The sequence below is a fragment of the Hetaerina americana genome, unplaced genomic scaffold, assembly GCF_022747635.1.
Source record: "Hetaerina americana unplaced genomic scaffold, ioHetAmer1.1.p SCAF_19, whole genome shotgun sequence".
Taxonomy (NCBI): Eukaryota; Metazoa; Arthropoda; class Insecta; order Odonata; family Calopterygidae; genus Hetaerina; species Hetaerina americana.
The window spans coordinates 10,073,522-10,086,068 of NW_027286752.1; the positions used below are offsets into that span (position 1 = coordinate 10,073,522).

General features: G+C 35.7%; 1 protein-coding gene across 1 annotated transcript in view; it reads left to right on the forward strand.

Moving 5' to 3' along the window:
- The window catches only part of IntS4 (integrator complex subunit 4), a 50,788-nt gene extending 39,374 nt beyond the window's left edge, over positions 1-11,414 (forward strand). Inside the window, exons 16-19 of the mRNA XM_071584519.1 lie at positions 1,113-1,277; positions 4,464-4,623; positions 7,683-7,928; positions 10,762-11,414. Coding sequence (XP_071440620.1) covers positions 1,113-1,277; positions 4,464-4,623; positions 7,683-7,928; positions 10,762-11,043 — 853 coding nt within the window. The 3' untranslated portion in view covers positions 11,044-11,414. The remainder of the gene's footprint in view (positions 1-1,112; positions 1,278-4,463; positions 4,624-7,682; positions 7,929-10,761) is intronic.
- Positions 11,415-12,547: the final 1,133 nt, after the last annotated feature.

Sequence of the window (12,547 nt, forward strand, 5' to 3'; positions counted from 1 at the left end):
TCTTCATTCACCAGATATTTACCCACCCATTTAATTAATATATTCATTAAATGTAGTGAGTATGTGGGTTTGGTTAGGCGAAAGTTAGAAAGTATTCAGTGTCTTGTGTCCATGCTGTGACCAACATGCACCCTCACTTGTACGGTCAATGAGTAATAAGTGCTGTGCAATGGTCAGTTACATGAAAACCATGAAACAGTTTGGTTGAAAGTGAAAGTATAGCACTTTCCTGATTGCCTCATTTCACCTCGAACCCTTAATATGAGTTGAATCATTGTAAAGATTGTACCATATTCCCTTATTGCCTTGTTCATCAATAAAACTGAGTATATCTAATAGCAGGAGGTCCTTTTCACGTTAAAGACTTTGTGAGTGCAGAGAGAGCATAGAAATATGCATCACTTTTATCAATAATAACCAAGGCTGTTGGGTGTGTTATCTCAAGGCATTCAGTAATCACATTAAAAGATCGTTTGTGCAATTTATTGCATGAACTAACAAGTTGCGATGGGGGGATTTTGTTGATATGACAAATTTCCTCCAATATTTGTAATTCTTCCTTTACTTCCCTTCTCCCTCAAGGGAAATGAGTGATTCATGGTTGGCATAAACCATGCATATCTCTGTACAGCAGGTGGGTGTGAGAACGTGGCTAAAGATAATATTCCAACAAAGCCAAAATTAGGTGTCTTTTTTTTTTGACAATTAACATGATAAAGATTGATTTTTATTGCCATGCTATTCATGGAAAGTGCATCATCATTTCAATTCTAGCATTGATAGACTGCAGCCCTTTTATTAAATGGTACATCTCGCATGCCCTGATAGGCTTACTTGGAAACTGTTTGGAAATTATTTGCTAAGAGTACATTAGACTTGTCACATGTGTGGAACATTTTTTTTTATTTTTTCTCACCCAAGAAGAATCTGCAGTAAAATGGATGCATGAATATATCATTTGATCATAATCGTATGAATTTCATACAAGAATGGTTGCTGTTGTGCTTTATATTATTGCTGAACGTGGTAAACTTAATTGAATTTTAGCCCCTCAGAAATGGATGCCATACAATCTAAGTTGAGACCTTTGCTTGACCCTGCATTCGTTCTAGGTTGCAGCACCTGTTTGTCGGCCTGGGCGAAGCCGAGTCAGGTGCAGCTAGACAACTAAAAGTCAGGGCTTTGGCTCTTCACTTGGTGCATGTTGTCCTTGGAAGTAATGCCTCTGCTCTTGCTCTTTGCGACCACTTCCTGGAACAGGTTGACTCTCTTCAAAGGTTGGTTTCAATAGGTCTTATTGGATAAAATATATTATTGTTGTTTTGACTGATTTATATTTTTTTAATCATGCAACATAAACCTTAAGGGTTTTACGTTATTCCAATATCCCATGTTTCACAACCCCTAGCACTCAAATGTTTTTACTTAAAAATGTACATTACAACCAGCCTGCCCTTTTTGGGCTGGGGTGTACGGGTATAACTTTGGCCTATAAGCACAAGCTGATTTGCCAGAAAAATAGCCTAATATTAAGAATTTTTTCCTGCCTTAGAAATAGGAAATGGCTTCTTTTTTTAAGAATTTTGATAACATCACTGTTTTGAGTCAGTATTAAGTAACAGAATTTCCATATTTCATTTAAAGTACTTCCTGAACAGAATTTCCATGGTTATTTTAAAGTATTTCTTAAAAAATTTCCTCAGTGTTGCTCAAAACTCAGTGTTGCATGAAATGTTGAAATGAGTTAACCTCCTGGGATATTTAGAGAGAAGATTGTCATACAGTGTTGCCTTCAAAGTTGGAATCATAAATTACGCTTCAGAACTCGGAAGCAAGTCAGGTGAAAGGCGTTTTGGCCCACCTCCGACTGAGTGGATGACTCTGGAATGGAGGAAATAGAAGATGGATTTAATGAATCTTAAATGTAGGTAGGAGTAAAAAAACTTGACATTCATGTGTTCCTTAATGGCCAAAGCTCAAGGAACATGCAAATAACTGTATAATAAATCACAGGACAAATGGGATTACTGTTTCAACAAACATGTTTTTAAGTGAAATGAAATCAGCAATGGATTTGTCAATTGCTAGTTTTTCTGGGACAACATCTTGCTGCAAGGTATTCATGAAGAGAAACAGTCTCGATGAAAAGTTTATATTTTGAGATAGTGCAAATAGGGTACATAGATGAGGTACTCAAGAGGTTTGACATGCCATCAAATAGAGCAGTAGATGGTAAAGGTGCTTGGACAGAAATGATGAAGCCTTCAGATAATTAGAAGACACACCATTCTTATGTTCTTGTGTGTTGAGCTGATCGTTCAAAACTTCCTCTGTTTAATCTTTAAATGAAAATGCTATCTAAATGTATGATTCAGCATGGAAATTATATTCATATGCTCATCGCAAAGTATGGATGAATGGATAGGGTAAGCTGTGATTACATAAGGTGTGGTCCAGGTGATCTTCTGAAGAAATTGTCTGAACTACTGTGCAATCAGTTTAAGGCCCAGAAATCAGAGTCAGTGAAAAGCCATTGAACTGAAGAAGCAGTTCGCTGCGATTCATGGTGAATTAACTTCTCAATTGCAACCTCTGGAAGATTCAGTCAATGAACCATTCAAGGGACCATTCATTCCGTTTATGCATAGAGGGTGGATAAAGTGGATTGCTTGGTTGCAGCAACCACTGACTCATGACGTCACGCCAACAGGAAGGATGGAAAGGCCATCCATTTCTATTGCTTGTGAGTTGATGGAAGGAAAAGTCATGGCAGAAAGTCAAAAAGTAAGATTGTCATAAAGTCTTTAAAAAACATGTGAAATTAGCAATGCCCCAAATTGTTGTGAAGATGACGTATATGAGGAAAGGGACAACTCCTGTGGAAATAACTGCATGCATGATTTTAGCGGCAAGGATGATGACTTTTTGGGATTCCCTGATGGATAAACATTGATATATTTCCAGATTTTTCAATATAGCAATCCAATTTTCTTCCTATAAAATGTCAGCTTTTAAATGCATTGATCCTTTTTTGTGTGGTCCAAGTATTTTTGGAACTGTGGAAATAACTGCATGCATGATTTTAGCGGCAAGGATGATGACTTTTTGGGATTCCCTGATGGATAAACATTGATTTATTTCCAGATTTTTCAATATAGCAATCCAATTTTCTTCCTATAAAATGTCAGCTTTTAAATGCATTGATCCTTTTTTGTGTGGTCCAAGTATTTTTCGTATATTCTAACCTTGAAAAATCACAGTGCATCTTAAGGGCCTGGAGATATGGTATTTTTTCATGTCATTATTCATATCATCGTTAGTGTCATTGCCTATTGGTATGATTGCTTGATGATTAATGCAAAAAAGCACAGGGTGCTTTTGTCATATATGTAACATTTTGAACCTGGCTGTCTTCCATTTGAATCAATTTGGTTTTATGAATTTCAGGAGAAAATTTAGCAGTTTGACTCAATTTAGTAGTTGTAAAATACTCTTTTCATTGGTAGTTAGGGTTTAGAAAGTATCAAACCTTGATTTATGAAATTAATGGGACTGAGGAACTTGGCAGTCACTGCCATAAAAATAGCAGAGAAAATAAAATGGTCATTTGTAAAAAATTCCAATAAAATACTCAAATCTGTGTATTCTTACCTGGAAATCCAGTGGAAATCATGTTATCCCTGATTGGTAGCCAAATACATTCCACCTTGACTATAACAGCATGTCAGGGAAGTTTAAAAAAGAATTGTTCTTGCTAAATACCATATCTTGACCTCACTAGAAAATAGATGCTCATGAATACTGGAAATGAAATAATTGGCTTTGTAATTCCACACCTTTTATTTAAAAACACGGCCCAGGTTTTAATGTTGAACGTCATCATCAGGTGGTCCTAGAAGCCAACTTGGTATATATATATATTTCTGAACAGAGGTGGGGGAATTGGTCTGAGAGGGAGAGTAAGGGAGGGTGGAGGGGTAAAAGAGGGACAAAAAATTTCGTTGGCAGGTTCATCATTGCAATGGATGCATTTAAGAATTTCAGACTGCTCCAAAGCATCAATTCTTTGACCTTTATTCTCAAAATGAAGAATACTAGTCACTAAGTCACTTTTGTGGTCACGCTCGATGAGGTGCTTCGCAAAGAAGGATGTTATGTTCTTATTCTGTACACAAGTTTTGTGTTCCTTAAATCCTTTCTATAAAATTTTTTTTCTTGTTTGCCCAATAGTTCTGAAAAATCTTTAAAAATGTTACCGAAAGAAAAAATTAAATGTGCCTTTTACAGTGGTTCATGCCTTAAGAGCCTGATCTCTCATACAGAAGACAAAATTCCAAAAGACGAGAGGAGTGGAGTGTATGAATTTATAGTGCTCGGAGTGTAAACCTAAGTAGATATTTCTTATCATTATCTGTAACTTTAATTCTAAGGTGTTTCATCTCTTAACTTAATTGAATTTTCAGACATTTGAGTGAGTGGTCCCTTGCTCCTGATGCTTTCACCACATCAATGCTAAAGGAGTTATCTCAGCTTGAGGATACCAAACCTGGAAGGGTTGCCAGGTGCCTCCTTCCCATTTTCTTTCAAGCTCCCCCATCTGCACCACCGCGTGTCAGCAACCAGGTAGAGACATTTACCACATTTACATAAAAAGATAAATATTGTCTGTAGACAATGCTAGACTACTTACCAAAATGCCTTGTTTTGTACATGTAGTAGTCATGGTGGCCCCTTGCTGGTGTTGAGAGTGGTTAATGTAATATACATTCCAGCTAGTTGGGAAATATTTTCTCAAGGGAAAAACTCCCTGCTGCCGTTCAAAAAGTGTGATCATTCTCAAATGACTTACTGTATTGATATAATGTTCATGGAATGCTTCCCCTGATGTAAACAAGCTTTTTGTGCCATTAACCTCAGTAATCCACCCTAAGGTAAGTTTTTGTTGGAAGGAAGCTCATTCAAAGTTAAACAGTGTGTAGTGTTAATACATTTAGACCATATTTTATAATGAACCACCAAATTTAATACTCAAACTATCTTTAACCTCCAGATAAATCCAAAACTCAGTTTAATAATTGCCGATGGCTGAGTGTAAACCTGATGTTTAAATTGCTCAAAAACTGAGAGACGGTATTTTTAGAGTTAAAATGTTCACAGTCACTAATCTTAGTCTTAATTATTTAAAAAACCCCACTTGTCAGTAATCTCTAGATTAAGTAAAATTCTACCTTGATCAATGATTACATTTAATGAGGAATTGTAAAACCAAGCCTCAGGTTAGGGAGACACATTCCTTTCCCTTTACCACCAGTTGCTTCCCCAGAAGGTTTGGTGCCTGAAAATCATACAGGTTGAATGAAGCTGGAATTTCCATATCAACAGTCAAGCACACTTTATAAAATATCAAGCATGAGTTCCCTGAAATGAGTGATTAGGATGTTAGTCTTCAGGATGATAAAAATATGTAATAATTTCATGTTAATATATTTTCAGTATTTATTTCGAGAAGCATTGTTATTCGGGATCTCTAATCATTAATATCCAATAACATTCTATCATTCTCTTTTAACACCTATCAATTTCACTAGCAAAACAGTGTCCTGACTATTCAATAGAATATAGTTTCACTCCAGTCCTTATTTCATTAATATGACTTATTGCCATTCAGATTGTTATGCATATTAAAGCTCTTCTTTTGGAGCCTTGTGATAAACATGTGTTCCAGAATCAATTGCACCGGTGCCCCAGCGCAAAGGCCAAAGTGTTGGTGCATGCACCCAATGCTCAGAGCAAGAACGCAGAAGCAAAATGGCAATCTGGTTAAAATGCAAAAATTTCAAAGTGCAAAAATCATTCCCCTTGAACAGGACTTAAACCCGGATTCCTTGATGTTCAGGCCAAGTGCTTTGGCCAGTTAAGCTACCTAGGAAAATGTGCTGATGCTTCGAAGCATTTGAAGTGAGGATCAAAATGTAGCATCACCTTTTCAGATTAGAGTTTCCTTTCTATTCATTCAGTTTGGTGAATAAAATATATTTTAGGACCCTCAGGCTCAGTACAATGCCACAATATGAGAGATCTGAAGTTTATTTTATGAGAAAATCAGAACCCAAGGACTCAGAGCCACAAAAAACATCGAAGTTGCAGATTTCCCAAGGACCACACACTGATAGGAGGACTTAGCTCCATCAAGCTGGTGGATAAGATGCATTGTTTCTGAAGTGCTAGGTTCCCACGTACGATTGAATTTCATGTTTTCTCTCGGTGATATTATAAATATTTGAGGACTTTAAAAGATCAAGAATTGGTTGAAATGAGCTTGAGCATCAAAATTTTATCAATAAAATATCATGATTGTTTTTAAATTAATGAAAAGTGGTAAATCAAATCATTTACAATAAATAGATTCCCTCTTATTCTTGAAAACATTGATATAGAAAATGTAGATCATGATGTTAAAGTAGTTTACAGGTAGGAACTTGAGGATTTTAAATGCATCATAACTTCTTCCTCATGATATAATGCTCAGTAGAACCTCACTTAATGAGCTAAAATTGTTCCAGAATATTACTCGTGATGCAAAACAATTTTTCCCATATAAATTACTGTAAATAATGATAATGCATTCCATGCTGAAAAAATAAATTATACACAAGGTTTATTATAAGGTTTATTTGAAGTTAATTACGTATAGATTGTTTGGGATCATGAATCATCTTCATATTTTCTTCTGTCCCCCCATATTTGGCCTCCAGTGACTTATTCTTATTTCTAAACTTGAAAATAATGGCTTGGTGTAAAACAATTCATGTCAGACAAGGAGGTCATCTTCAACGTAAATGCATATTTGGCCTCCAGTGACTTATTCTTATTTCCAAACTTGAAAAAAATGGCTTGGTGTAAAACAATTCGTGTCAGACAAGGAGGTCATCTTCAACGTAAATGCATATTTGGCCTCCAGTGACTTATTCTTATTTCTAAACTTGAAAATAATGGCTTGGTGTAAAACAATTCATGTCAGACAAGGAGGTCATCTTCAACGTAAATGCATATTTTGAAGACCTTTCAAATCCTTTGTTTTAGATGTTTTAAATAAAGTTGGAGTGACACTGGGAAAAGTGTATAGTACTAGGAGGAGATTATTTTGCTGGAAAATAAAAACATCTCCCCAATTATAGGTTGTTTTTCTATTTTTTCCTTAGGACTTACTGAATGGCTAAGATGCTAAAAATTCACAATAATTTGCCAACCATTAAAACAGCTTGTTATTCTGTTTGTCAATCTATCTATCTATCTCATACAGCTCCTAATGGACATGAGCTAGGAGAAGTAGGAGTTCTCCTATTTGGAAAACTCTTCCTGCATAGAAAAAAAATAATTTTTCATATAATGCATTGAATACATTTTTTAGGCCATTGCTAAGTAGCTAAATGGTAAATAGAAATGGCTAAAGGCCATTATAAGGGATAAACTGGTTCTCAATAAACATATTAGCACTATTAACCACATGCCACTACTGTAGTTTGTAGGTTCTTGTGTAGATATAGATAAATAGTTTTGCAATTAATTGTTGTTACTTTGAAATCAAACTAGGAGAGTTTTGGTGCAGAAATTATTATGTAACAATCGTTGATGGCTAATATTATATACCATTCAGTCTTATGCCTTGATGTTTGCTTCAGGTTCGAATGTCGAATGCTGTGATCACAGAGCCGACGAGTGAGTGTGATAACATCCTGAAGTTCACTGCTGGCCTGGTATTAGCTGTGCCATTTGATGCTGAGATCAGTAATTTAAGGGCACCCTCAACTCTTCGCATCAAAGTGAAATACCCAGATCAACAAACCAGGCTCATCGTGCCTCCCAAGAAAGATCTTCGTCCATTGCCTGCTGCTGCCGCAGCCACCAGCCATGTGGTACCTAACCAAGTAAAGTTAATTTTAATTATTCATAAAGTACTCAAATGACATTTTTTCTTTTCATGGGTGCTCTTTTAGGTGATTACGCTTGTTAACTGTTTTTACTTAGCACAATCCTGGTGACTCAAATCCACCGTCCTCCATAATTTCCTCTACAGCCTGTGGGTACTCCTTCCTTTTTAATCCCTTTAATGCTTCTACGTTCCATTTTCTAACCCGCCGCCCCTGCCTTATCTTTTTGAAACGGACGCTACATTTCATAACAACTAAATTGTGGTCAGAGTCTGCATCCGCTCCAGGGAAGCTGTGCGAATTTGTCACACTGTTCCTAAACCTGTGTCTAACCAGAATGTATTCTAGCTGATACTTCTCTGAGTCACCTGGCATTTTCCATGTATATATATATATATATATATATATATATATATATATATATATATATATATATATATATATATATATATATGTATAAATATATACATATATATATATATATGTATATGTATAAATATATACATATATATATACATATACATATATATATATATATATATATATATATATATACATATATATATATATATATATATATATATATATATATATATATATATATATATATGAAGAGGAACCCCAGAAGAGGATACTATAAGTAACATGAGAATAAAATTCTCCGTAGTAAATGGATAGATAGACCTCTAAATTTACAGAATATCTAATATTTCTAATGAGGAAGCATAGGGAACTTAACTCCCTACATAATTTGAAAATGTGTTCCTCCCAAGACATGTTTCTATGCAGGATATCTCCCAGGAATTGGGTACTAGAATTTTGGGGAATGCTTACACCTGCTGCATCTATTGAGATTGCAGTGAAAACTTTGATTTTATTAGTGAAATTAATCAGGCTGAACTTGTTTAAACGGTTTTAGGAAGTTAAGAAGACACCATTAATTGAAAATCTGAGCTGCTTCAGCTGCTCTTTCTGTCAAACCGTCTACTGAGGAGGTTGACGCAATAATATTTGTGTCCCCAGCACACAGTAATGGGTCTATTCTCTTGATGGACTTAAGCTTATCTGGTAGATCATTAATATAAATTAAAAATAAAATAGGGCCAAGTACAGAACCCTGGGGAACACCCAGTGTTATTCCTCTACCAGGAGAAACAAATTTGGAGCTATTTCTTGAGAGCTCCAAATGCTCTTGCTGTTCACTTAGATATGATTCAATCTACTTGTAGGATGTGCCTCTTATTCCATTGCATTTCAGTTTATACTAGAGTAGCTGATGATTGACACAGTCAAGAGCTTTAGTGAAATCAAAAAATAATCCTAAAGTTTCTGTTCTATTATTCTATCCTAAAAGTACTTGATTCACTGTGTGATATGTGGCTGTTGTAGTGGGCCTTGTTTTTCTTAATCCATGTTGAGATGTGGATAATAGGTTATATGTCTCAAGTTTATGATACTAGACGATGATAGAAAACTATTTCAAATATTTTCTCCAACTGGTTCAACAGAGATATTAGTCTATAAAAATTCAATGCCATTTTGACCCCTTTGCCTTTGTATATTGGCACTATTTTGGCTGATTTAAGAGGGCCTGGGAAAATTGCAATTTTTAGGGATTCATTAATTAAGAATGTCAGCTGATCTTTAATTGCAATAAATGACCTTATTAGACTATCCCTGGGATGCCATCTAATCCAAGACTGAATGTGTTTGGAATTTATTGATAATGTTGGTCAGTTCCATGGCTGCACAGGGGAATAGGTATAATGAATAATATAAATATAATAGGTATAATGAATAAATAAATAATATAAAATTGTTAATTACATTTAATCCTCTTCTACCCATTCATGATCCATTTATTTTAATTAGATTTTGACTATACTTTGAGTCAAAAGAATTGACTATTTAATATTAACCCTTATTAAATTTCACTTAAACATCAAAATATTTTCTCATGCCATTCCAGTAATTTGAAATGGACTACTTAACAGTCTATTTAAACAAGCAAGGTGCCACCCTGATTGTAGTAATAAGTGTAATGGTTAGATATAGTGAAGAAGTCTTTTTCCTGGAATATCCTTTGCCAAAGAGTGCAAGCTACAACCCTCCAGCAAATAAAAAATTGAAACGGCTGAGGTCTAATAGATTGATATGCAGTAGAAAAGAAATGCTATTGGGACATTGTTAGGCTATGAGGAGACTGATTCACTAGTTCCTCTGCAGAGTTACCTCTCTGTTTACGGTACCTTTACCTTCTCTTTTAAAATAGCCCTACTGTTTTAGAAAATTGCCAGTTTGGTGGATGTCTTCCTAATTTTGGTCAATGTTGAAGCTTAGCAGAGAAAATTGTAAAACAAGTGCAGGCGACATTATTTGGGCATGTTAGTGATATGAAAGGGGATATGGTATTTGAAGAGTTGAGCATTGGACTACTGACCAGAGGGTCCAGGTTCGAATCCTGAACATGCCTCTCAGGCACCCTCAGCTCCACTCAAGCTGTGTGATTTTTCGTGTACCAGTTCTTCCTGGGAAACCGTAGCCAGTTCAGGGAAAGGAACTGGCCCCCCTACCCTGATATGTGAATTTCGAATGCCGTGTAGTGCTTGGTACTGGGTGAGCTCTACCATCCCCTATCGAACTGACCTTTGGATTGGTTACTGAAATTATATTTAAATGTAATGAAAGATGAAGATGTTTTCTTTTGTTTTGTTTCTTTGCACATAAGCCTCAAAAACTTGTTACCTTCAAAGAACGGTATCTCATGAGTTGTTTCACTTCATTCTTATCTTTTTATGCTCATTTACCTTCCTGCCAATTGCTGATGCAGTCCACTGGAGCCAGTGAAAACACAGATTTTCGTCTGCTTACAACTGTACTGGTGTCGCATGGAGTGTGGACTGAAGCTTGTCATGTTGAGGTGAACATTGCTGTGGACGTAACAGAAGTTGAGGGGGGTCTTGGCATGCCAGTGAGGAAGGGGGCATCGGCAATCAATCCCTCATTGGCCCCCAGTGCTGCCCCCCGGGCCGAAGACCTGTGTGTGATTGACTTGTGTCGCCCTGTGAAAGTGTGTGTATCACCGAAACCTGTGAAACGGGGAAACTTTTGACTGAAGCAAATCTTGTGGAGCACAAATAATTCCATTCCTTCAGTTTTTTTCATTAGGTTTAAATTGTTTTTAATATTCCAACAAAAAATCTGAATAAATTTCACTTAACATCTATTCATGCTAATTTTTATAGTTGCTGCTCAGTTTATTTTGTTGTTTTTGGGGAAATTTTATTTCAGCATCACAATAGGAAGCAGTAAATAAATGTCTGTACTGATAACACAGGCAAAAATGGAAAGATCTTATGGCCCAGAAAGTTCAAGTAAATGCTGGGGAGTTATTGAGATTTATTTTTCAAATCTTGTAAGAAAAGTGATAAATATTTTTATCATATTTTCATCCAGGAAAAGTACGTGGGTTGTTCAAGAAGTCCTAGGGAAAAATAAAAAAAAACATTATTTTGGTTGTATTTTTTATTTTCTAACATAATCTCATACCTCTATTCACTTATACCAGCATTTATCCAACTTTGCTAAGGCATCCAAAAATAAGGATTTTGGAAGGTGCTCAAAATATGCGTCTGTATTAGTGATGACCCCCTCATTCAACATGAATCATTTTCCACCAAGCATATTTTTCAAGATTGCAAATGAAAAAAAGTCAGTGGGGTGCCAAATCTGGTGAATATGATAGATGTTATAATAGCTCTAACTTTAATTTCATAATTTTCTCCATGAGAATTACAGAAGTAGACACCAGTGCATTGTCTTTATGGAAGAGAATATTCTTTGTCAATTGTCTTTTCTTGATTTCTTCACTTAACCGGTGGGATAGCGATGCATAATACTCAAAATTTATCATTTGTCTTTTTTGCAAGTAATTGATGAAGATGATGCCACTTGCATCCCAAAAGACCAGCCATCACCTTGTCTGCAGATTGTACCATCTTTGCCTTCTTTGGAGTAGAATCGCCTTTAGAAACCCAGTATTTCAACTGTTCCTTTGTCTCTGGAGGGTGGTAGTGTATCCATGTTTCATCCACAGTTATATATCTAAACTACATATAAACTTAAAGGATGTTAAAATATTATTGAACCCTTTGATACGGAACATTCCTTAGAATGGTTTGGATTGGTCTTTGAAGCAGGACGATTGGTATAGATTGGAGGCTTTTGAAATGTGGGTGTGGAGAAAATGGCATAGCGGAAACTTTAACAGCAGTCTAGTGAGAGATGAGGCTTACTAAAAGCAAATCTTTTCTTATGCTACGAGTGATTTGTCTTGGAATTTGAAAGGAATTATTGAACGATCTACTCATGTTTGTCCATAAATCTTAGTTTGAGCTAAAGCTGTTTTTTGACTTCATACTGTTTTGTTCAAGTTACTTAACCTAGAAATTCAAATTCCATGGTGCAAAAAATATGATGGCCTGATATTATGACGGAGCTATATTTAAACAGGCGTATTTATCAGTTAAGAGTTGCAGATCAGTGAAATCTAAGGATTCCTCTAATTGCCAGCATATATGAATATAAAGTGCACTGTTCGCTGGGAATAGTGGAAA